Source organism: Pogonomyrmex barbatus, unplaced genomic scaffold (genome assembly GCF_055798465.1).
Source record: "Pogonomyrmex barbatus isolate J1 unplaced genomic scaffold, ASM5579846v1 scaffold19, whole genome shotgun sequence".
Taxonomy (NCBI): Eukaryota; Metazoa; Arthropoda; class Insecta; order Hymenoptera; family Formicidae; genus Pogonomyrmex; species Pogonomyrmex barbatus.
This window is the reverse complement of record NW_028297115.1, coordinates 4,707,692-4,734,979: the sequence shown is the minus strand read 5'-3', so window position 1 is coordinate 4,734,979 and position 27,288 is coordinate 4,707,692. Positions and strand designations below refer to the sequence as shown.

Here is a 27,288-nt window from a genome sequence, read left to right as displayed (position 1 = left end):
AATCGTGATAAATAAAATGTATGCATAAGATTTAGCAAATTACTGGAAATGTATTGTACAGTACGTAGCATTTGTAATAATTTACCATTTTGGCTTTAGTATAAGAATGTATACATGTATATGTTTATACACGCACGCACGCACGCACGCACGCATGCACGCATGCACGCATATATATATATATATATATATATATATATATATGCTTACATAGAACAAAACCTTCCAGTAGATGTTCATTACTCTCTAAAATCGAATCAGTGTATTATTACTGAGAAACAGCCCTAATAGCACAGGACATCCTCAGAATGATCCTGTATAAGTTCTGAATATTTCAGGACATATGTAGGACATGTTCATTATACTTAGACAAAAATTTTTGGATTTCCTGTGGACTAACAAATAAGTGTCTTATTACGACCTGGAGACGTTCTCGGGACGCCTTCCTCAAGCTATCCTGAGGAATTTTTCAGGATGACTTTAGAATGACTTCAGGATAACTTTAGAATATCTCACAAGCATCCTTAGTGACGTCCTGAAAAAGTCTTAAACATATTCGTTCGTAATCCTGTGGACGTCCATAATGTAACCAATGTTGATCCAGATTATGTTATTATAGTATTTTTAAAATACGTTTCACTGTGTCACGACATTGTCAGAATTATTAACAATTATTTGTTAAAAATGCATTATATGTGTATGTGTGTATGTGTATATATATATTTTATATATATATATATATATATATATATATATATATATATAAAGATATAAAGTTTCTTTAAAAATTGATTATATTTAAAAAATATTATTTACATTAAAGAGTTTATAGTTTATATTATATATGTATATTTTATTTCATATGTTCAAAATGAGAATTTTTATGTTTTGTATAACTAACGAGTAATAATTAATAAAGCTTGATTCATTTATGTATAACGCATTTATGTAACATTTTCAATAAATATTTTTAATAAATAATTGTTTATATTCATATTTTCATTATATTTTCATTCATATTTTCAATAAATAATTGTTGATCCTGACATTGTCCTGACAGTCTTAAAACGTATTTTAAAAATACCATAATAATATATTCTAGCTCAAGTAACATGATCATTATGACGATGATTTAAGGTCATTTTTTGTCATTCGTCGTCAGTACTAAATAATGATGTAAAATAATGTAACATTTGTTACGAAATTATCGTCATTTAATCGTCATTTTTTAGACACTTTTAATGAATAAATAATGAAACATTATTAATTACTATCTTTCTTAATTAACTATATTATATAAATAAGAACAATTTTTCCCATATTTAATACAATTATTAACAAATTTATAAACAAGCAAAATATATACAATAATTTTCATAAGAAAAATGATTCTCATTAAACATAATATAGGTTCACGGCTCTATATATATATATAATTAAATTATCTATAAAAATTACATATGCAATCGAAATTTAAAAATTGACACTATTTATATACAGTAACATTCATTAACCAAATTTATTATATTTTAAGCCGAAATCCTGTAATCACTTATTTCTTCATTTCAGTAGCAGATTTCGGCCTAATGCAGAGATTAAGCGACATCGAGCAGGATCTCCAAATGGATGGGTGCCGATTTTAGAAACATGCGGTGATAGGAGATAAAAGATGTTTTCATCAATTTCTCTCATTTTTTTTCATTTTTTTTCCATTTATTTTCCGTAAAGAGTGTCACATATATTATAGATTTTCAGTATTAGCAGTCAAAATCGGAACGCGATTGTTTTCAGAATGTCCTTGAAGTCATCCTGAAGTCATCTTAAAATCGTCTTAAGAAAGTCCTCCGAATAGCTTGAGGTTTAGTGAAGAATGTCCTGAGAACGTCTCGAGGACGTAATGAGACGCTCATTGCTAGTCCACAGGACGTCCTGTTTACATTTCAGGATCATAATAAGTATATAAGTCCTCAGGATATCCGGCTCATAGGACGTCCTGAAGACGTCCTTGTGTTATTAGAGAGTGAATAGACACTGAATTAGTTATAAGTATAGCACTGCAAATCAGTGAAATTTCAAAAGAATCAATTAAAAGTAATGACTGCTTATATCAATGATATTTGAAACTCCAGGAAACAGTGGTTACATATCAGCACAATCAGTGATATGCAACCACATCAGTTAATATTAACTAGTTCAATATTTAATAATAAATAAATAAAAATTATTTATATCTGTATATTTATTAAAATATAAAATACTTATTACATATGTGTATTGTTAACAGAGATCCGGACCGGACTGAAATCGAACCGGATCGTAACCATTATTTTAATCGGACCGAAAACCGGACTGAAATATTGGACAGGCTAATGGATTGGAACCGTAACCGGACCGAAATTTTTTTTTCTAGTTTTTGCTCCAATTTTCGGTCCAGTTTTCGGTTTGGATTTGTTAAATATTTTATGAGTTCTACAGTAAGGTTGCAAAGTCGTAATAGCGGTCATAATATACTCGCGATAGTCAATCAAAGCATTCTGATTGACCGTTGCGACTAATATTTTGACCGCTATTGCGACTTTGCGATCTAGTAAACCCCGTCTAAGAATTATTTATTTAGAGGAATTGGAAAATTTCTAATGGCAGCTTATTAAATTATTCGAAGCCTAAATGCCCATATGTATATGGCAATGTGGACATTTCCACGCTCCTATGCATTTGAAACTAGAAACAGAGTAGCGCACTTTTATTCTATAAATCTATATAGTTCTTTTAATTCGCGCTAGAATATTCCATAGATAGATATAGTAAAAATAAATTGCCCATTTACAAGTTTCAAGAAGAAACCTCCCATGATTTATTGTGATTAACTTTTTCTTTAATAAACATGACTTTTTTATAATATGCGACTTATTATACTTGTATTCTTTTTTGTACAATTAAATTTTACAGTAGATAATTATGTAATAGAGCGCATCCCTCCGCTCCGTTCCTCCTCCGATTTTCCCCCGACCGATCATCCGTCGGGGACCGCCGAATAACAGGCGGAGTGCGGCAGTGGCCGCAAGAGGCATTTATGCCTCTTTTTTTAATCATTATAATACGCGAACTCCGAAGCGTCGGAGAATACCACGAAAATATGTTTTTCGTGGTATTTCCTCGCACCGCGCCACGCGTCGCGCCACCAAGCGCTAGCGCATCCCGCGCTGCACCACGCGCCGTACCACCGAGCGTAAATGCGTCCCGCGCCGCACCGACGCCGCGCCACGCAAGCGAGCGAGCATCCCGCACCGCGCCACGACCGCGTCTATAAGCGCGTGACCACCCCCGTACCGCGCCGTTACCTTCCCATCGAATTCCTTCCCTACTCTTAAAACATCCCCGCTCCTATTCCTTATAATTCTCAAAAAACCAATTATACCCGATTCTTTTTTTCCGCTCCTGGGGAGAGGGATGCTAACCTCGAGATCGACCAATCCGACCGATCCGACCGAAAATACCGAGGTCGATCTCGGGTATAAAAAGGCATCGTTCTCCACAGGAAATCACTTCTCGTTGACTCCTGTTCCTCGCTCGTTTTCCGAGAGCACGTCTCAAGGAAGCCGAGCATCCGAAACCGATAGAAAGCCTGAGTTTTGTTGGGGCCTCCCCAACGCGCCAAGTTCGCTTGGCCTGGCCGAAAGCCGTATCTCCGAATCTCTCACGGCAAGCCGAGAGCTGTTGGGGTCTCCCCAACGCGTCGAGTTCGCTCGATCCGACTCCGCCGTTCCCGAGATTTCTCCGCCGGTGGTATCGGGGTTCTCCCCGTTCCTTTCCGACCGGGTATGCCCCGGTCGGCCGAGTACACTCGGCACCGATGCCTCTTTCTCCGCACACAGCTGGAGCCCTCCCCGGCTGGCCGAGTTCACTCTGAGACAGACGAGGGGTACACCTCCCGTCAGCCGAGCCCTCTCGGCAGGGAACGGGCCCACCCGTTCTTCGATCTAAACGATCCAACGACCTCGCGAATATCTCACCCTCGCGACAACGCCCGCAACACGCGTGCACGCTTTAAATTACCGCAGATTTAAAGGTCCGCGACGAACACGTGCGACACCGCCGCGCGCGCCTCGCGCCACCGAACCTCGCACAGCGACCAGTATCGCGCCGACCGCCAAAGCGATACCTCATTTGTATCAAAACAACCATATGCGCGCCGATCGCCGTCTCACCCGTCCACGGCCACGACCATTCGCAAAGATCGGTGCATTCCATCGCACCCCCCACTGTTATTCCTTTATTTGAATAAATCATTGTCATCTCTTATAATTATTGTCATCTCTTATAATTAGCCTAACAACTTGATAACCAAATTTCTGTCTCCAACGTCCTCGCTTCCTCCTCCTGATAACCGACTGACCGCTCTCCGCGCGGGAAAGCGAGATTTTAATTATATTGTGGCGGTCACCGCCACTCTGGCCCAGCGACGAGCGCGCGCCGACACCGTGGGCCCGCGCACGGGAGTAACTCACGCGCTCGCCACGAGATGGCCAGCCGTTCGAACATCTACTCGTGCGCAGAAAGCAACATCACCGCTATGTAAGAGCGGCCAGCACCACCGATCGACACTACCCCTCAGTGCGCACTGGGGCCCGCACACGGCTTAAGTAGCGCTGAGGTCTGACCGCTTGCGGTCATTATACAGCCTTTTTTGCGGCTGGCGTTACTGACTACTAATAGGTCGTACTCCCCCCTCAGTGACCGCGCACGCCATAGAGGATCTCCTCAACCCTTCGACGCGGCCGTGCACGCCGTGCCTCCTCTCGCCTGAGTTCTCCTCAGCGGTCGTACACGCCGTTGAGCGAGACTCCCGGTATCCCTGCCGAGAGGCAACCGAACGAGCTGCTGCCTCCGATACCGGAGGAAAGCCACGCCGCGGAGACGACACCGGAGTACGCCGCCCGGGGATCAAGACTCCGCCACCACGTCGCAGCCGCCTCTTCACCGCCGCCGACCTCGCAGCCGCATCCGCCCGTGCCCGAGCAACCTGCTGGCAGCCATCACCGCGGGAAGGCCTACCCCCGCCGCCAGGACCAGCACTGAGCGGACTTCCCGGCTGGGAGGACAGCGAGACATCCAGGCACCGACGCATGCCGGATCGTCGGCGACTTCGCGCCAGAGCCCGCGCCGCCTGCGACAAGGGACGACCATCGCCCCACGGCCTCCAGGCAAGAGCAGCTAGTCGAGTTGTTCGGCGCCCTCTCGACATCCTCATCATCAGCTGAGATAGCCATACGTCCGGGTCAGCGTCGCGGACACCACCACGCCCGAGCGCAGCTCCTCGGACTTTCCTGCCTACGCCAGGTCGTAACATCAGCTTCCCGGCCCGTAGGGACGCACGCAGCGAGCCATCTACCCCGCAACGGGCGAGGATCTCGCCGCAGATTGCGGCGCATCACTGCCCGCCTGTTCAAGGCTTTACCGGACAACGTCCTAAGCCCACCAGAAATCCGTGGCGCCTCATTCCGCTAGACTTAGGGAGCATCGTCGCAGGGACGCCCCGACGAGACCACCGGCCGGCCTCCTATCACATCGCCTCTCAGACTGAGGCTTCGTCGGAAGCGTGCTGACAACCCGCGCCAGGACCGCTCATCACGGCGGGGCTGGTGTCCGCGAGAGGCGAGCATAGCGCTTCCGCGAGGAATCTCGCGATTCAGCTACCTCAGGCCGCACGCTGAACACGCGGGGAACGCAAATCCCCGCGCCACGCTCTTGATGTCTTCGTTCGCCTTTTGTAGCCTTACCATGAGAAATATACAATGAACATTTAAGATTGCCTTATTCTGGGAACCTGCACGAAAACCTTCCTTTCCCTTTCGCGCCAGTCGCCCCTTTCCGCCTGAGCGTGAACAACAGCGAACTGGTTACGCCGAGTCCAATCGAGCAGCACTACATCTCAACAATCCACGTTGGCAACAATCACCTCAACATAGCCGACCACCGCATTGCAGATACTAAACTATTACATTAGTTAACACCACATAACGGAACACAACCACAATATAATATATCCATAACCGTAACCGAAATCGAAAAAGACCAAAATTCAAATGGTTACAGTCATCGTTATCAGTAGAAGGACCGGAATCGAAACCGAAACCGAAAATTTGATATAGTTTCGGATTGTAACCGTAACCGGATCGAAATTTCATTTCGATCCGGATCCCTAATTGTTAATACATATGTAATACATCGAATTTTTCTTAAAAAGAACAATATATATATATATATATATATATATATATATATATATATATATGGTAATAAAGTAATATAACAAATATATATAAATGATGATATAATGGATTATTTATATATATATATATAATCCATTATATCACCATTTATCTATTATATCTATTTAATTACATAAAACTAAATTAAAAAATTGCCACAAAGTTAAATTAAGTAATTACATTCATTTGTACTTTTTGAAATAAAATTTAATCACTAATTGAAACAATATGACCAATAATAACTGTTGTTTATCTTTTTGTTTTTTAAATTTATGGTAATGAACTTAGATAATGACTACTTAGATAATGAACTAATAGATAATTGCTGCGTTCCGATATTCACTGCAAGTATTGAAAATCTATAATATACGTGACCTGAATTATATATTTTCAGTACTGGCAGTAATATCGAAACGCAGCCAATGTTATATATTTATATATTAGGTGAGCAAATTCACTAATCTTAATTTTACGAATTCCTAAAAATTATTTCAGTTCATTACTTAAGTTCATTTTCATAAGTTTAAAAAGCAGAAAAAATTAAAAAAAAAGAAAACAATATACAATTATTATTTAATTAATAAAACAAACAAATATATAATAAAAAATATATATTATATAAATATTTTATGCCTATGATATTGGAGTAATATTTGAAAAAGTTATCGGAAAAATTTTGTGCTGTTTCTCCGATAGATGACGTTGGCAATATAAATGATATGATATAATAATGATATGAGATAAATTGATATGACTTCTATATATTATTTGAAAAAGAACATTGTGCTTAACATTTTACTGCTTAAATGCTTAAAATTTGATTGCACAGATTGCGTTGTGTGTTGCAATCGCGTAAAGATGGACTACAAGAAAGAACATTTTCGGCACATTTTATTATATTATTATCAGAAGGACAACGCTGCGGATGCTCGTCGAAAGAGAATATGTAATGTCTATGGGGAAAATGCCATTAGTGAACGCACAAGTCGAAAATAATACGCGCGTTTCCATTCTGGATTTGAATGTGACCGATGCTGCTCGCTCTGGACGACCATTCGCGGATGTCGATGATCAACTCTTGGCTATGGTGTCGAATGACCGATCTCACGATGCAGGAGATCACAGAAAATATACACCATTCAATCGTCGCCGACCACTTGAAACGCTTGGGGATGAACAAGGCCGATATTTGGATGCCGCATGAGTTGACTGAGCGGAATCTCATCGAACGAATTTCTACGTGTGATTTGTTGCTGAAGTGTTACCAATTCGATAATTCGATTTCCTGAAGCGCATGGTTACTGGGGATGAGAAATGGATTTTATACGAAAATGTCCTGCGAAAACGGTCATGACAAAAGCGCGGCGAGCCGATCCAAATCGTGGCCAAAGCTGGTTTGCACCCGAAAAAGGTGCTATTATCGATTTGATGGGATTACCTTGGAGTAATTTATTACGAGTTGCTTCCGCAAGATCAGACCGTTAATTTTGATAAATACTGTACCCAATTAGAGAAATTGAAGCGCGTCATTGCAGAAAAGCGGCCGGTATTGAATAGAAAAGGTGTTATGTTTCATCACAATAACACGAAATCACATACATCTTTGCAGACTCGTCAAAAACTGTTACGCTTAGATTGGGATGTTTTGCCATATTCACCATATTCTCCCGATATTGCTTCATCAGATACATATTTGTTTCGCACTCTACAGAATAATTTTCAGGGAAAATCATTCACTTCTGTGGAGGACGTCAAAAATCACCTAGACAACTTTTTGCTCAGAAGTCCCAAAAGTTTTATGAGAAGGAAATTATGAAATTGCCGCCACGATGGCAGCAGATCATCGATCAAAATATGAATATCGTGGATTGAATAAATTCAATTTCGTTTCAATGATTCAATTTGATATCTCATTTTCATCTCCAAAATGGCACAACCTTTTCCGACAATCTAATATTAATATGAGTAGAGGATATAAGACCATGTGCTATTTTAAATAATATTTGAAAAAAATAGTTTTCCAAGAAACTAAAAAAATTAATTAATGTTTTCGGATACCTTACATTAAATATATAATATATTTTGAACAAATCAAGTGCTATAACTGGTGAATTTTTACTTAAAATCAAAGTTTGATTATCTGTTTGAATAAAATAATTCATTGATCGTCCTTTCATTAAAATAATATAAGGTTAAATAAGACCTTTCGCCTTTTATTTTTTCAATTGAAGTTTCAATGCACCTTCCTAAAAACAGAAGGAAAATACTATTTTTTTATGTAGAAGAAATACAAATACACATGTAATAAAATGTACAGGCCAAATCTGTATTAATGATGAATTTGGAAATATGAAGAAATTATAGAAATCATCAACATAATTTTCCTTATCAATATTTGCCTAAAATTAAATTTTAAAATATTTGAGTCACATTCCGCAGTTATATATAAACAAATATGCTAAAAAACTTTCAATTTATAAATATTTATAGTTTGTAATGAACTTATATCTTTTTTCTTTCTCTTTCTCACAGAATTCGGAACTGGAATTAAATGTACCAAAAGAATAATGGCACGGAGATTATCTGAACAGATGAAGTAGCACGATTAGTTGTAATTTAGAACAAATTATGAAATTAAAAATAAAATAAATTGTAGTAAAAATTATTTGTCTGTTACATAATTTATTATTATTAAAAGTAGTTTTAATGCGACCCAAGCGCTAAGTTTTTGTATGTCGTTTTTTTTTCAGATTTTCTTTTATATTTTATTTTTATATAAACACAACTACAATAATTCAATAAAATTTTTTTGGCAACTACAAATTGACATTAATTTTGGATTGATAACATCTTTTTTCACCTTTGCAAAGTTTCTTTTCTACTTCATATAATTAAAAGTTTGTGCCAATTTTTGATATCATGTAGAAATAGTGAAACGATTTTTCAAATAAAAATGAACTACAAAATAAAATGTATTCAATGTAAAGCTCTCTTTATTTTATTAAATTAGAAGTTAGCACTAGTTCTCTGTGATATGAAGATATCACATCTTTTGTACCAATATAAAATTTATTATTAAAAAGACTTTTGTAGGTGAAAATTTTTGTATAAAATTCTTTCTTTTACATAAATAAGAAAACAGGCGCGTGAACTTGGCATTATTTTTTACCTTTTTTAAAAGGTAATTTTATTAAGCTAGCACTCATTTTTTTAGTAACAAATAGTATTTATTATTTAGCATATTTGAAACATTTTTTTACTTTATATATACTAGAAAAAACAATCAGCATTCAGTCATTATTTTTTAATAATCTTTTTTAAAAAAAATATATACACATTTTTTGCTCTTCTAGGCCATTTTTTCTTGTTAATTTGCGCATCATCAATGTCTATCCATCCATTAGACGTGATGTTATGATCTCTACATATACTTGTATAATGATCATTTTTAATAGATGATCCATGAAAAATAGCATTTATTACCTTATAAAATTGTCCCCTTACTGATATTGTAGTTGTACTGCACGCAAATTAAATTGATCTATTTTTATTAATTTACTATTTTGTTCTGAAAATAATTATAAACAAATGATAAGTATTTCTCATGTTAATGTTAATTTTTTTTTTAATATTATATCTTTCTATACAATTTTTATATAGGTGATATGAGAGTGATACCACCTCTCCTCCAGGGGCCGTCCCCCCCTCAGGGGGGGGAGCGATACGGGCTTCGCGAACCCGGAGTATCCGAGCTAGTGTGCATGGGAGAGAGAGAATGTGTGATGGATGAGTCAGACGTGGTGGAGGGCTTCCGGATATTCCCGGCAGACTAGCCAAGGGAGTAGTAGTAGCCCCCCGACCGCGCTGGAAGGTTGAGGCTTGGCGTCGCGACCTCTGGGGTAATAATACGGGTAACCGTAAGTCCTGTATTCTCCTTCGGGAGGGTGTAGGCAAAGAACCCCCATGTCGTGATGGCCGCTCTCCTCCCAGTGGCTGGAGCCAATGCTGGGGTTGAAGGGGGACTGAAGGCGTGTGTGGGGAGTTATGTGGCCATATTCTCCCATACCGGGAGCTGCATAGGGTAAATTGCAGCACCGTCTAGCCTGGGGCACGGATGTCCGCCCTTCGGAGGGGTACGAGTCCGTGTAGTAAGAGTGACGTTAAACTTTTTAACATAATGATACAAAAAAAAAGGCGCATGCACATCAAGAGGCACTCGAATGAGTTCGATTGTGACAAACCAACTCTCCTCATCCACTGTCCGTGAAGGATTTGCCTCCATTGGAGAAGGCTTGCGGGAAGGGGGGGGCTTATAATTAGGTCCCCTCGGTCTGCCTCTTTGCTTTGGAGGAGCTAGGGCTCTTATGTCTGAGGCGGTCAAACTCGCCTCTGACATACTCCGATAGTTGGAGACATACTAACGTCGTCCCCCGGAATCCTCCTTTGTGAGGATGCGTAATAGGAAAAAGCCGTTCTATTCTCACCAAAACCTCCTCGTTGCTAACAATTCGAGGTTTACTCGAGTCTTCTTCCTGTTCCATGGTCACGTCCTTCATTATCGAGATAGAACCGTCTTGCTCAATGTTGATTGCGTTATTCATGCCGCGCGTAGTAGTAAAGCGGTTCGCCCATCATGGGAGCCACACCGCGGTGCAGCTACTTCCCCGCTGTAAAAGAAACCCTAATAACGAGTGCAGAAGCCGAGAAGCAGCTTGTCAGGCGGCACCACCCTATCTGCATCATAAATGACTCTAACAAAGGATTACGGAATAGACCCATGCCATAAATGTATGCCTCCAGCGTGTGCCGCGCCGTGTCCCGGGCCGCCCCACAATGCCGACATACTTCGGCAACCTCTTTCCCAATTCGGCACAGGTATTCCCCGAAACATCCGTGTCCGGAGAGCACCTGCGCCAACCTAAAGGTCAGCCCCCCGTGGCCCTTTCCCACCCACTCTGTGAGAAGAGATCTCGGTGGTTCTGCGGCCAAACGCGCCCGGATCCTCCAACCTCTGCTGCCATTGCAGCATGATCCGAGTACGTTCCTCCCTTCTAATCTTTATCACAGCCCTCGCCGCGGGGACTATCTCCTCCCCCCTCAGCGCCCTGGTGCGCCGATAGACTTCAGCGCGCTTCAGGGCCATGAGATCCACAGGAGGGACCTCAGCGAGGATCGTGACCGCCGCGTGTGACACCGTCCTATATGCATGGGCGACCCTGGCGGCCATACGGCGCTGAACTGCGTTTGCCATCGCCCTTATGTGGCGGCTGGCCGCCATTGCGATCGCCCAAACCGGTGCCCCATACAGGAGCACCGACAGGACGGTGTTCACATATAGGCGCCGCACAGCGGATCACCGCCCGGACCACCGAGATTGGGCAAGAGACGACACAGCGCGTTCATCATCCTACCCAACCTGGGGGTCAGAGACCTAAAATGAGTCTCGAACCCTCAATGTCCATCCAGGATGAGACCGAGATATTTTAGGTTCGGTCCCTCCCCAACGCGGGCTGACCCTATCCGCACGAATGCCGGAGGCGGCACTCCACGTCTTCTCTTATACAGGAATATTGCTTCCGTTTTGTGGGGCGCCACCTCCAGCCCCATCGCCGCGATCGCTCTTGCGACGCTAGCCACAGCCATATTGGTCATGACCAGCGGCCCCATCCCAGTCATCCCCCCCAGCCACCACCAACGTATCATCCGCGTAACACATAATGTGGCAGCCAGGGGGGAGTGCCATGCGAAGCACCCTATCATATGCCAGGTCCCAAGCACCGAGCCCTGCGGGACCCCGCAATATACTCCCCGCCCGCGATAGAGTCCCGCTTTGTCGCGGAACCCGATCGTCCTGTCCCTGAGTAGTCCCAGATGACCTCCTTCATATATGGGAGAAGGTGATGATAATTCATCGCCTCCCCAATCCTTTCCCAAGGGAGGGAGTTAAATGCGTTGACGATGTCCAAGGACACCGCAACCGCCATCACTCCCCCCCCCCCATCAACGATTTGGTCCGAGAGGGCACGAACGCGCTGAATCGCGTCAATCGTGGATCGGCTCTTGGAATCCAAACTGATCCCCCGATAAGTTGGGACCATCCAGGGACAAGTGCCGAACGAGACGGGCGGCGATTATTCGCTCGAACAGCTTTCCCACCTCGTCTGGCAGGCAAATGGGCCTGTATACGAACGGGGAGTCCTCAGGCTTCTCCTCCTTCCGGAGAAGAACCAAGTTGGCCCTCTTCCATCGGGAGGAGAAGTGGCCAGCTCTGAGACAGCACGTGAATAGCTGTCTCAGCCGGCCGCCTATTCATGCGCCTTACCGCCTGGGTTCCTAGGCTGTTGAGTTGGCTAATTATATGGATGAGATGCGATCTAAATCCTCGAGGATCCAGGGGAAATTTAGTGGCAGAATGAAGAAGAGTCTTGACAAGATCAAAGAAATTACTTGTGTTCTTTTTGAACGTGCTGAGGCCGGTGGAACTGACGATAGAGTCAGGCAATCGGCTTCCAATATGGCGAGGGAGATTAAATTCCTGAAAGAGGAAATAGCTCGTTTAAAGGAAGATAACAAGCAGTTAAAGCTTGAAAATAAAAAAACAAGGGAGTACTACGAAAAACTAATAGCTCCTTCCACATCGTCCAAGATGCTTTCACCCCCGGGTTCTCCCCCTAAGAGAAGAAGTCCAAATTACAATGAAGTGTGTGCTCTTACTAGCAAGAAAAAGGATAAGGCTAGGAAACAGAAAATAGATAAAAAAGAGTTAATATCATTAATAACAGAAAATGTTATACGCTCTTTAAATAATGTATATGGTGTTCACTTACCTGTGACGGATGACATCCATAGCGATGTGGACTCAGGAACTCCTTTACCTGTAAAACAAAAGGATAACATTAGAGATATTAATAGGAAACTTAGAACTGAGAAAGAGTGGCCATCATTGAGGAAGAAATCTGTAAGGGAAACTGACTCCTCGATATCGGAGACGTTAGCCGTAACGGCAACAGATACTGAAGCGGAATGGGTTCAAGTCAGCAGGAGAAGGAGGAAAAGGAAAGGAAAAAAGGAAGTGAGAGATTCACTTCTTCGCTCCTCTCTAGTCAGGGGAGAAGAGGGAAGGGAACCCCTCGTGAGGAAAGGAAAGAAAGACGCAAGGATACTAAGATAAAGGATGTTATTGCTCCGTCGAACTCATCAAGGAGAAGGGGAATCCCGGGAGACAAACGCAGACCTCCAAGGACGACAGCCATAATTAAGACTTCGGACGGTAAGTCTTGTGATGAAATATTTTATAAAATACGCGAAATGATATCATTATCTGAATTTAGTATTGAGCGCATTAGGACCAGATATACCCAATCTGGCGATTTGTTTCTTGAAGTCCATGGAGAAAATAATGCCGAAAAGGCGGATAAACTCGCGGCTAAGGCTAGGCAGTTAGTTAGTCCGAGCGTTAAAATTTCGCGTCCTATCAAAATGGCGAGCATTAAAATTTTAGGAGTTGATAACTCAATTAAAAGAGAAGAAGTAATAGCTGTTGTTTCGACGTAAGGCAAATGTAAATACCATGAAATTAATCAAGCTAGAAGGATGAATAATAAACTTTCAATCGTATGGATATGTTGCCCATTAGCAACTGCAATTAAATTAACCAGAGAAGGAATCATGAGTCTAGGATGGACGGAAGTTAAAGTTGAATTACAAGAAGAGAGACCTATACAATGTTATAGATGTTTAGGATTCGGTCATCTAAGTCGCACCTGTAAAAGTACAATAAATAGATCCAGGTCATGTTATAATTGTGTGTGGAGAGAAGGGTCATCAAGCTAGTACTTGTGACAAAGAGAGAAGGGACATCAAGCTAGTACTTGTGACAAAGACCCTAAATGTGTTTTGTGTTTTGAGGCAGGTCTGCAATCGGATCATAAACTCGGCACAAATAAATGTCATGCTTTAAAACACCCTGATAAAATTAAGCCGATTCATAAACTCGTGGATACATCTAATGTAGATACTAATATGGATACTAATGAGCTTTAGGTCTCTATAAATAAATCTGAATCACTGTAGAAAAGGGCACGACTTGATGTTCCAATATACCAAAGAATTTAATGTTAATGTAATTTTTATATCGGAACCATATAAGACCGATGATAGAGGCGATTGATTTTTATCTAATGATGCGAAATGTGCTATTCTCGTTCTGAATTCTGAGTCTATATTTACTTTTTCTAGGGTTAAATGTGGTGATGGATATATAGCAATGAATATAAATGATTGCTTAATTGTTACGTCGTGACGACTGCACGATTCTTCTCTTTCGGGTATCTGTTATTAGAATTTAATTAAGCGGATAAACGAGTGACACATGTTCTGTTACTCTGTTAGATCGCGACGGTTACGCAACTGATCTCTTCCGGGGATCGGTTTCTAGAATTCGGCTAAGCGGATAATCCCTATTATCCTAATCGCGGAAGTACACCGATGTTACATCTTGACGACTGCACGATTCTTCTCTTTCGGATATCAGTTATTAGAATTTAGTTAAGCAGATAAACGGATGACACATGTTCTGTTACGATCGCGACGGTTACGCAACTGATCTCTTCCGGGAGTCGGTTACTAAGAATTTGACTAAGCGGATAATCCCTATTATCCTAATCGCGGAAAAACAACACGTGTACAGATGTTTTCCTCAACGAAATCATATATATATAGTGCCCTTAAAGGCACGGAACATACACTGCTACTTCTTTTTTTCACGCGGTCAGAACATTTTCAGTTTATCAGTTGTTAATAATTCAATTAGTCGGTGTCAGTCGAAAATAACAATCAACAATTTCACCAAGTACAAGTACAAGTGATCAAGTTTCCTGGTGACACCGTTACCGCCTTCATCATCTCGCAGGTCCCAAGTCTCCGGCATTCCAGAATAATAGTAAGTTTAATTACACATAGAAAAATTCTCTAATAATAGTTTTCGGGTCTCTTCTCCTTATACTTCCTCATTCCTCCCTTACATCCTTTCTACCCTCTGCCGTTCTCCTTACACTTCTACTCCCTTTTTCTTTTTCTTTTCTCTTTCTTTCTTTGCTTGGGCCGTCGGACCTCTCGGGCTCCCTATGCGTTGCGGAGCACTCAGCAAGTTTATGGCTGCCGAATAATTCGACAAAATCTACTTCTTCTCTGTTGGCTTCAGCCGTCGAACCTCTCGGGCTCCCTATGCGTTGCGGAGTACTCAGCAGGTTCATGGCTGCCGAGTAATTCGAGAAATCTATTCTTTTCTTTTTTCTCTCCTCTCTTACAATTTTCTCTTTCCCTTTTTAATTTCTCTCCTCTGTCGGATCTTTCGGTTTCCTGAAATATTTCAGCGATAGCCTTAAGGTTCACGACTAATGACATTTCCTTCATATTCCAAATCCATTTCTTCTAGTGAAAGCTGCATCATCCACTCTTTCCGACGCTCGGAGACGGAGGCGAGCCCTGAAGAGGCTCCGTTACCGTCGCAACAAGCGAGCTCGTCAATCAGGGAACTATCCCTCGTCTAGGACATCCGAGGTTTTGACACATGAAGAAACCACGAGTTGTTCCAGCAGGAGATCCCATTATTTATACATATCTCCTCCGTCCTATTCCCCGATCAAACCATCTGAATCTGGATCACCCCCAGATTTCAGCGTACTCTTCCCAGAGCGCCATGACACTAACCTCCAGATATATCTAGATTTCCGCACTCAGAAATCCTTGGACGAGTTCTGCGAACTCCGGACTCCTTCCCCTCCTCCCCTAGACCTCACTATCGAAAACCCGACCTCCTCTCCGAAACAACCACACACAGATAACAAAATATAAATTTAAATAGATTAATAACAGATTAAAAATACTAAACTAATAGAATTTGTACACAGAAATCAAACAATACATCCGTCAATTTTTAGAACATTTATATTACATGAATTTCTGTACGTAACACCCTTCTTGTTTTATTATTTTTTCAAATATAAATATATCGTCAGTAAATGTATTTCAACGCAAGAAATAATGACACGATCTTGTAGCTAGCTAACCTTGTAATCGTTTAAAATTATTAATTACATGTAAAATTTAAATTATTTATCGTTTTAGTTATTTGCTCCCTCTTTCATTCCTCGTTATCCCAAGATTCGCGTATGGTCCTGTCCCTGGCAAAAGAGATTGAATTCTCTTGCCTAAATTACGGACGCACGTCACGCAGTCGAAGTCATAGCGTCTTTTTCAAGACGTTGACTCGCACTCGTGGCTCAGCACAGTGTGTCCGACTCGTAGGGACGCCTCAGCGCGCCCACCTGCGAGAGGCGTTCTTCCAAGCCCCATCCATTTAAAAAAAAAATATTTACCTCGGGCTGGACGTAACATTAATGATCAGTTGCTATTTCTCACCTAGCAAGACTCTGGAAGAATCTGGAAGAAGTGTATCTTTAGACGAATTATATTACTTATTCAGTGATTATTTATTTGATAAGATTATTGTAGTTGGAGACTTTAATGCTCGTTCGACGAGTTGGCGAGACTCAATTACTAATAATAGAGGCATTTTAATGAAGCAATAGATGGATTCCATTGGCCTTACTGTTGTGAATAATAGTCCGCAATTTACTTGTGTGAATGATCGCGGTGGATCAATAATAGATTTAACTTTATTATCTGACGCGGTATCCCGAGATAATTTTACCTGGAAATTACGTAGCGATTTGCTGTCCTTATCAGACCATAAATATATTAGTTGGCATTATGGTAGATCTAGTAGTTAGCGTAGAAATAAATATATTCAGCGTAAAAGTTGGAAATTGGAGAAGGTAGAGGTGGAAAAATTCCAATCTAGCTTCTCTAAAAGTCTAGATTTCTATCAGGCAAATGACAGAGCAACTGAGCATGCGCGGCTGCTCACTGACTTGATAAGCTTTGTCTGTGATTCAACAATGCCTAGAGTCAAGGTGCTCATACTCGTAGGGCCTATTGGTGGAATGAGGAACTAGCGGAGCTTCGTAGAATCAGCATTAGTACTCGATGTAAACTAACGCGGGCTAAAAAGCGTAGAAACTCTCCTAACTCTAATTATGAGGATTTGCGAAGTTACAATATTAAAATACGAAACTTCAAGAATGCAATTACTAAGGCGCAACAATCTTCATGGAATGATCTACTTGAAGAAATTAATAACGATCCGTGGGGCCTTACCGTGCCGAAAAAACTCCGTGGTACTGAGTATGTAGCTCCGGTAGACTATTTGTCATTTAATAAAATCGAGGAGATTGTTAAACTCCTATTTCCAACGAGTAACAAAATTACTTGGAATAAAAACACAGTGGTCTCTACGGGTGAAATACCTGAAGTCTCGGAGGATGAATTAATTGGAGCTGTTAAAAAATCGTATTCTCGTAAAGCAGCTCCAGGCCTTGATGGTATAACGGCGAGACCGTATTTTAAGACTTTGTATAGCAACGGATTCTACTATATTTGTGAATTGTTTCAACAAGTGTCTTAAAGAAAGTGTTTTTCCTATAGAATGGAAACGTGCGCGTTTAGTTTTACTGCGGAAGCCGGGCAAGTTGGGCGAAGCATCATCCTCGTTTCGCCCAATTTGCTTGCTCAATGACGTGGGCAAACTGTTTGAAAGGATTGTTTTTAACAGAATTGTTCTCCATCTTGAGTCTGGTTTGCGTAGCCGATTGAGCCACCAGCAATATGGTTTCCGGGCAGATCCACTTGTGATGCCCTTATTAGGATGCAAAATATAGTCCAATCGCACACGGCGGAGAGCGATTATTGCGTTGCAGTTAGCCTTGATATTCGTAATGCGTTTAATTCGCTACCTTGGCGACATATTGTAAGAGTTCTGTTGGATAAACAGGTCCCTGGATATCTGATAAAGATTATCATGGACTACTTGTCCAACAGGGAAATAGTTGTGGTTAAAAGGAACGGATTGAACAAGTCATTTTCCATGTCGTGTGGTGTTCCACGGGGCTCTGTTCTAGGGCCTTTACTGTGGAATATTACATATGACTGCGTCCTTAATATAGGATTACCGTTAGGGTCTTATACCCTTTGTTTTGCGGATGACACTCTTGTTATTGTTACTAGCAAGGACTATAATCAGTTGGAGTATAAGGCTAATTTAATATGCGAACTAGTCGTTAATAAAATTAGAAGTTTAGGACTGGAAGTTGCTCCTAACAAGACCGAGGCTGTATTGTTTAGTCCTCCCCGTATCAGAAAACCATCTATGTCCTTTTCCATAGACGGTGTTCAAGTCAGTACTGGTAACAAGATGAAATATCTAGGTATTATTATTGATAACTCGTGACGCTTTACGGACCATTTTGAAATGGTCGCTAGAAAATCCGAGTGGGTCCTATCTAGGCTTAATCTATTTATGGTATACTTAATCTTAGAAATCCCAAGTTTAATAAGAGGAAATTGTACTCTAATGTAGTACATTCTATTTTATTATATGGTGCCCCATTGTGGGTTAAGGACAGTGTCCTAACTCGGAAAAATGTTAGAATAGTAAGTCGTATTCAACGGTGTATCGCGACGAGGGTAATTGCGGCATACCGAACTGTCTCGTTGATGGTTTCGCTACTACTCGCAGGAATTCTCCCTTTTTCCATACTTGCGAGGAGCAGGGAGAGTATTTATTCTAGGATCTCAGAACTTGAGACCAGACACCAGTGTAAACTTACGCAGAGTGCTCGTAACGTGATTAAACTGAGAACTAAACTAACTGAGAACAGACTGCTATCGATGGAAGCGAGAATTGAATGGAATGTTTCCGGACGATCCGGCTTTTCGTACGCGGAGATTAATCATACCTAACATTGATGAGTGGCTGTCAAAAATGGTCTTCTTAATTATCGTTTGACGCAGGTTTTAACAGGTCACGGATGTTTTAATACTTACCTACATCGAATTGATAAATGGCATACGGATCGATGCGAATTTTGTAACGCCCCTCGAGATGTCGCGGATCATACCTTGTTCCAATGTGAGACATGGTCTTCTATTCGTGAAGAGATTGAGCGTAAGCTCGGTGTAACTCTATCGGAAGACATATTAATATCTACATTATTAATTGGCAAAGACGAATGGGGACAAATTGATTCTTTTGTTGAGGAGATTATGTCTCATAAAGAAGATGCGGAGAGGAGAAGACAAGGAGTTCGAATCGTGGCGCATTAGGCGATCCACTGGATGAATCGTTTGATCGCCATTCCGCGCTGATTAATGTTGATCTCCCGCATAGTCGGTCGATCGATGCGGCTGCGAATTCCAGCATTCCCATAGTTCCCTTGTTATGCTAAGTTAAGTACTTACCTTTCTTCCTCCCTGCGATGTTGATCCCGTTTTGCTGTGGCCTCGATCTTCTTGGTCCTGGTCCTGGCGATTCTGTGTCCGTCCTGTAGAAATCTGTAACAAACAAAGTAGTATTAAATTACCGTGAGTGTTGGGCTTCGTAATCCGAGCATGACTGGATGTAGTAGTGTCTGGTGACGTTCCGGGGTCCCACCCTCAAGATCTTTGTATTGTATTCGTATAGAGGATGGTTTTTAGTGGGTAGTACCCGAATAGCGGGTGAGTCCTACACTCCCTGGAGGGAACGGTTACCTCCAGGGGTGCGTAAAAGCATTTTTTCTCCTCGTCAAAAAAAAAAAAGTGATACCACCTCGAAAAAATAATATTTAATAAATCATTAAGATCATAACTGTCTTTCTTTAAATTAGTAATAGGAATTGAAGTAAGAATATTATCATTAGTAATAACAATTGTATTATCACAAGTTTTGCACCGTATAGTGGAACATATTTGATGCTTAACTAGATTTTTGATATAATTATATTTTTCACAGATAGTTATGAGAAATTCAGATTTAAATGCATCTTGTTTTATACAACTAGAAAAATTACCTCCTAAATCTTGTCGTACTGTAAATTATTCAAATCAGATATTCCGTTTTCATATCGATTCATTAAAATATCTAAAACATTTAATTTATCACACTCAAAAATTTCTAATAACATTTAAAAAGTTTTCTAATAACATTTAAATGCAAAAGACATTGCAAAACTGCATTTGTGTAAGATGAAACTTTATTCTTATTTTGAAATCCATGTATTACCCAAACAATATTTTTTTGAATCGTTTCATGTGATTTTTGAACAGAAGAAATAACTTTTGGTAATGTCCATAAAGTATCTTTTATTTTAGTATATTTTTGTTTTGAAATAATAATCAATTTCGCTTCTGATTTATATGTTTGTTTTAATCGATTATATTCAATAATTGTATCTTCACTAGCTTTTCTAGATGAGGGATTGTAATTAATTAAATACAAACCTTCTTTAGATGTTACTCGTGACAAAGCAACATAACCTTGTTCTGCATTAAATACAGAATTACCAATGTCTATAACAGCATTTTGTAAACTTAATCCTTGGCTTTTATGAATAGTGATTCCATAACTTAATGATAATGGAAATTGTTTTCTGATAATGTAAGCTCTATCCATCACTTGAAATTTAACGCTGATTCAAGTATTCTGAACCTGTAGGTAATAAAAGTTCGATCTTTTCTACATATTTAGTATTTATATCTTGAATAATTAATATTACTTTCGCGATTATACCATTTACCAGTCCCAAATTAGCATCAATATTACGTCTTATCATTACTTTTGCTCCAATCTTAATAATAATTTGTTTCGAAAGTCCAGCTGTTCTAGTATCATCTTCATCATTTTTCGATAATATTTTCAATACTTTCTTTTTTATGTATGGAATACAATTTATCGTGTCTTCAATTAATAATATTTCTTTTGAATTAATACGATTCAACAATGTTTAAAATATTACACATATGACAAGTAGGAAGTAAACACACAGTGTCAATTGATAAATTGATAATAAAATTACATATTTCATCCAATCTTGAATTAAAAGGAATATTCGTAAAGAATATTTTTCTATTTTGAAGAATCTCATGATCTGAATTTGTCAATAAACCAATACGATAATAATTCACGATATCTCCTTGCTGTTGCATATTAATTGTCAATTCATCATATTCAAATAATGCAGTCCATAAATTAATGGTTCCTAAAGTGCCAATATATTTATTCTTTCTTTCAATAAATTTTTTTTTTCAATAAATGAACAAAAACAAAATCTTCGTACAGGAAGTAGTTGAAGAAGATCTTCAAATAAAAGAATATGTTTTCTATCAAACCAGTCATCATTACATTCAGTAGTGTCATATATTTCGGATAATCGAAGATGTATGTGTAATGATATATATTAAAATTAAATTAGATATCATTGATATTTCATCTATTATAAAAAGTATAACATCATTTAAATCCGCTCGTAGAACTTCCAATACATCAGATAATAATTAGATAATAATTGTTTATATTTAGGAATATGTTCAACAGGTAATTGAAACAATCTGTGAATTGTCAAACCGTCTATATTAAATGCTGCAATACCTGTAAGTGCTGCTACAGCAGTTTCTTTATTAAGATTTTGTTTTATCTAACATTTAATAGTCTTAATTGGAAAACTTTTTCCAGTACCACCTTCACCGCTAACATATAATCGTAATACTGATTTATTTAATTTAATAGTGCTAATAACTCTATCAAATACTCTCTTTTAATCCGTGTTTAATTTTATTATCATTTTAGAAACATCCTCTTTTTTAATTTTAGCTTCAAGATCTTTAAAGTCCTGCATGGCTTCACCCGCCTCTATGTTTTGCACATCTATTGCATTTTCTGGATCATCTTGAGATGCATCTTGTTGTTTTTGCAATTTATTATCTAGATATTTCTGAACTAACTGTTTTGCAGTTTTAAATGCCGTTTTCAATTCTTCTAATTTTTCGTGATATTGTAATGCTTCTACAAGATGTAATTTAATTCTGTGAAATGATTCTTTGTAGGTGTTACATCCATTTTTAAGATTATCTAGTTTCCGCCATGGTTGAAACATAAGTAATAGTGCAAGAAAATATTTTTCTGACTGTATATGAATGTCATATCTGTAATGATTAATTAAATGTTTACGTTGCCGTTGTTTAAGATAATAATTTCTTCCTATCTTATGGTTTTTCAATATCTTTATTCAATATCTTCATTTTGGTGATTTAGTTTTTGTAATATCATACCATTGCATAAATTCATAAAGAGATATATGTTCCAATTCTTCTGGTCTATTTGGATAATGATAATCTATTACAGACGGACAAAATATATTCGTAGATTCATTGTCAAGAATTTCAATATCCTTACAACTTTTCAATTTTCTGGATCATATTTTTAACATCTAACCATTTAATAGTTGTATTTCGATCAGTTCTATATAAAGGAATACTTAACAATGTATCGGCAGCTTCAAGAACGCCGCATTCTCTATTATTCGTAAATCGCATAGCAATATTCCAAAGACAACTTGCTAATAATTTATTTTTATTATTTTTATAATTAAGAATAGATTCAGACTCGGGAGTGTGGAAGAGGGGAAGGGAGCACACAACCACACGATTATAACAGAATAAAGTATTTTATTTAACCGACTTGGGTCTTCGCTGATTTCGAGTCACCCATTACTATCGTTTCACACTTCCTTCCGATTCTACGCGTCGGTACTCGTGCGTCCGCGCCTCTGAATCTAAGCCCACGCCTGATCTAAGCGCGCCTCTCGGTTCTTTTATCTCTCCGCTGTTACACGCCTTCGGCGCGTCCTCGTGTCGAAACGTTATTTGGTGCGTCAGCGTTTCGACACGTGTTGTCGGAGTCAGTGTCCTTGCCGAATTGCACATCGGATGCAATCGGCGCGTTCGCGCATTATTCTTTATTATTTTTAATTCGTATTTTAATTACATATTTTAATTCTCGGGTTAGTCAGAATTCTCGGCGATGTCACGAGGTCGGATTACGTTATTCAGGTTGCCTCGCAACATCCCTTCCCCCCTTGGAAAAAGAAAACGAGGGGGAATTTTCTTTTAATTTAGCGCTTATACTAGTCGTACAATAATATTTCGTAATGCTTATATTAATCTTATAATTAAGTTTTACATGAGTTGCTATTTTGTTTTTTTACATCTATTTTACATTTGTTTTACATTTGCTCTCAGTACATCATTGCTTCGTCGCAACCTTTGATGTTGCGACAGGAGGTTCTTTATTATAATTTCTCTTTCTTCTTACAATTACAATTATTATAACGGTCGCGATTACAATTACTATTAATCCGCTAAAGCTAATCGGATATATAAAATGGCTATTTCTGAATGTATACATATTTTTGTCTACCTGTTTATTTACTTCGTCTTTTAATATGCTTAATCTAGCGAGTTCGTGTGGATTCTTTATTATCGGTTGTAACTTAATATTTTTTATCGATTGATTAATTCCGCATGTCGCGTGGCGTGAGCGTTAAATTAAAGTTTGGTAATTGTGTCTGTATGTATCTCGTCGACAGTTGTCGCTTCGTCACTAATGTTACTTCGCGCGTTGTTAGTTTACATTTCCTGTTAATTTTTATTTTTCCTATGTCGCTTAACGTTTTGCTTATCGCGCCAATCGCATTTATCAGTCCTCGTTTGTGACAGGGTACGACATATGGAGGTGTTGCCACCGTTAACATTAAGGTAAGTGCATTTTATAATTTCTCTCTTTTGTGTGTGTGTGTGTGTCGCTTATGCATTTTTTCTTTCTTTTCTCTCCCTTTCCCTCTCTTCTACATGTGCATGTAATACGGCATTTATTATTGTCGTGCATTGCTATTTGATGGTAACCCGAGGTAACGCGAGGTCTAGCGTCGAGAAGTATTTCGTATTCCTGAGCTGATCGAGAATGTCCGTGATATTCGATAACGGAAACGAGTCTCTTATTGTTAAATTATTTAGTTTCCGAAAATCTATGACAATGCGTAGTTTAGGTATCCGGACGTATCGGAACAACCAATATTGCGTTTCACTAACTTGTGCTTAGTCGAATAATTTTTTAGCATTAGAGCATTTTCGTTATCTGCTTACTCACCTTCGCCTTATGCTTTTCGGGCACGCGGTACGATCGGACGTTGACCGATGCGCTATCCGTGCGCGTGGTGATCTCATGTTGCACCGCGATCGTGTGCGAGAGTCATCTTCCAAATGAAATATATCACTGTAATCATTACATATTTGCTCCAACGTTTCTTTCTCTTTAATGTTAAAGTGATCTGTGCGTAATTATTCTCGCCTATAATCTCGGTGTCCTTTTTCACAGTATTGAGCATTTCAGCACTCTGCGTCTCTATCTCTTCTAAATTGTTGTAGCCAGATCTACAACCAATAATAAAAGTAGTCCGCATGGCAACAAAATTAGGCCGCATGAATCTCGAAAAGTCTTTCGAAAGACGACACAAATGTGTGACCGCCGAAATTGCGACCAGTCTTTCGAAAGACCGCAGAAATGCATCACGCGAGAACATTGCGAAAAAGTCTATCAGCAAATTCCTAAATTTGATGATCAAACCGAGCGTAATATTGATTAATCAATATCACGCAACCGATCGACGCAACCGATCAGAATGCTGATCGAGCATCGATCAAACTATATAACTGGTTACACAAGGCGGAGTCGAGAGAGTCAAGAATAACGTGTCGTTCGGAATCATTATTATAAACATCGCGCAAGATATTACAAAAGCGCGACGAAGTTCACGCGAGCCGTACTATCAGCGTCTCAGGTGACATACTCGGTCGTCGGCCGCCAGAGTAACGCGATACGCGCCGAGCCGCCCGCCGATGTTTAACCGTGTGTAAAGTAATAAAATAAGAAATACTAAACTCAAGAATTTGTGCATTTATTAAATAAACCAATTAAAATAAAGAAAGTGTGTTAGTGAATTCAAGAAGGCCCTTACATTCTTTTGATCCTGCTCGGAGTCCCAACTCCTTAGGCTTAACGAACCCGACTATCTTTAATATTATCGTTGTAGCCCATACGGGATACAACAAAGTTTACCATTGGTGCTTATTTCCACGAGTTCTTCTGTCGTATTTATTATATTTATTAGACAGGTGAATTCCTTGGGGTCCACCAGACAGCATCCGATAAATACTCCTGGCCTCGGTTGCTCTTGCCTTATTATACCCACTTGATTTCTATTAGTAAATGCTTCAATTATTGTTTCGCTACGTGGTTTCAGCAGTACCTTTTGGTATGGTTGCAATTTTAAATCTGTTTTGCCGATACTTAGTATCTTTTTTCCGTGATTGCATCTTACCTTTTGTTTGGCTAGGAAATCAATTCCGAGTATTTCTTCGTAATCCATAGAGAAATCATCTCTCACTACGTATACTGAATGGCGAATTTCTTCTTTTCCTAATTTTATTGTCAATTTCACCTTTCCTAGCGTGTGGATCTTATGTCTCGTCACGCCGGTTAACGCAATGCGTTTCTCACGCACCGGAGTTTCGCTTTTAAAATTTCCAATTTTTATTAAAATGAGGGTAGCACCGTGTCTAGCAGAAAAGTTGCCTTACCCTTTCTTATTTCTTTTATTGGTAGTGTTATCAATTCTAGTCCGTTGCGCGCTTCTTCTCGCGTTACTTGTGCAACTTGATACTTCCCGACCGTGCGCGTAACCCTGGTCTTCGGTCTGTCGCTTTCTTCACCGCTACTGCTGCTTGACGCTAAGTCAGCGCTCTCTCTTCGCGGTTTATCTCGCTTCGTGCGAGAGTCTTTATCATAGTATTTCTTCGCGTTTTATTTATTATTATTTGCATTACTATTTTTGAATTTGCGGGTGCCTTTTTTCGGTTTTACCGTAAAGTATCCAGCATTCACGATTATGTTCTGCTTTCTTGCAGTGCGTGCAGTATTTACTCATTGTGTTTATACGCGGCTGTCTGTCTGATAGAGGGAATCGATTCGTATATTTGCTCGTTCGTATCAATCTCTGCCGTAGTGCCCTATCTTTCCGTATTTGTGACATTGCGGCAATCTATTCTCGCGGGTGGGTGGGTGAGGTATATTCGCTTTTGGACGTGCGAAATTCCCCGTTGGTCCCTTAAATTTTTCATCCACGCTCGCGCCGGCTATGTCGTCTTGCAATATCGTGTAATGTTGCGCACGTACTAGTAATTTTATATCGTCTTGCAATCCTAGTTGGAAGTTATATAAAGCTTATTGTTGTATAGTTTCTAAGATCGCTCTCTTCGATTCTGTTTTGTCTTGTCGTCCTTCAGTCATGGATTCATATAATTCACACGCTAATGCATGTGAATTAAAGCGCGCCTCTCGTCATTCTTTTATCGATCCGCTGTTACGCGGCCTCGGCGCGTCCTGTCGAAACGTTGTTTGATGCGTCAGCGTTTCGACACGTGTTATCGGAGTCAGCGTCCTTGCCGAATTGCATATCGATTGCAATCAGCGCGTTTGCGCATTATTCTTTATTGTTTTTAATTCGTATTTTAATTACATATTTTAATTCTCGGATTAGTCAGAATCCTTGGGATTCTGACTAGTTGGTGATGTCGCGAGGTCGGATTACGTTATTCAGGTTGCCTCGCAATAATTGCATGAAACTTATTATCCAGAAATCTTGATGTTGATACTGGATCTATAGCAACAAGTGCTAATAGATAATGATGTAGGAAAATTGCTTTCTTTATTTATTTCTCGAAGATACCGCCTAAATCTTCCCACAACCATTCGCTCGGACTTAGTGTTAAAAATCAAGTTGCAGGATCATAATATTGTGTCATGCAATTTAAATCATTTCTCCAATTTACGTCAATATTGTTCCGTATTTCTCAAAGCAAAAAATATTCTCAAATTAGATTCCAAAAGTTCTTTTGACATTGCTTTTAAATATTCTCCAGTTGTATAACGAAGATATGGATTAGTTACATTCATTTTATGATAAATTCCACGACTTAATTGACGAATATTTGCATTTAATAAATAAAATAAGTACTGTTGATT

General features: G+C 39.7%; 1 protein-coding gene and 1 pseudogene across 8 annotated transcripts in view; both read right to left on the bottom strand.

Moving 5' to 3' along the window:
- LOC148936960 (uncharacterized) overlaps nt 1-19,867 on the bottom strand; it is a 25,248-nt gene extending 5,381 nt beyond the window's left edge. The window contains exons 1-3 of one of the 8 annotated variants that reach the window (XM_089075433.1): nt 19,632-19,866; nt 19,218-19,355; nt 13,100-13,147 (exon numbers count right to left, since the gene is read on the bottom strand). In XM_089075433.1, the coding sequence (XP_088931559.1) occupies nt 13,100-13,147; nt 19,218-19,311 (142 nt within the window). In that variant the 5' untranslated portion in view covers nt 19,312-19,355; nt 19,632-19,866. Of the gene's footprint in view, nt 1-12,594; nt 12,808-12,885; nt 16,912-19,217 lie in introns of those variants that run through there. The other 7 variants (XM_089075440.1, XM_089075438.1, XM_089075436.1 and 4 more) reach the window with 7 other exon arrangements.
- On the bottom strand, nt 15,575-22,862 carry LOC148936959 (uncharacterized; annotated as a pseudogene).
- Nucleotides 22,863-27,288: the final 4,426 nt, after the last annotated feature.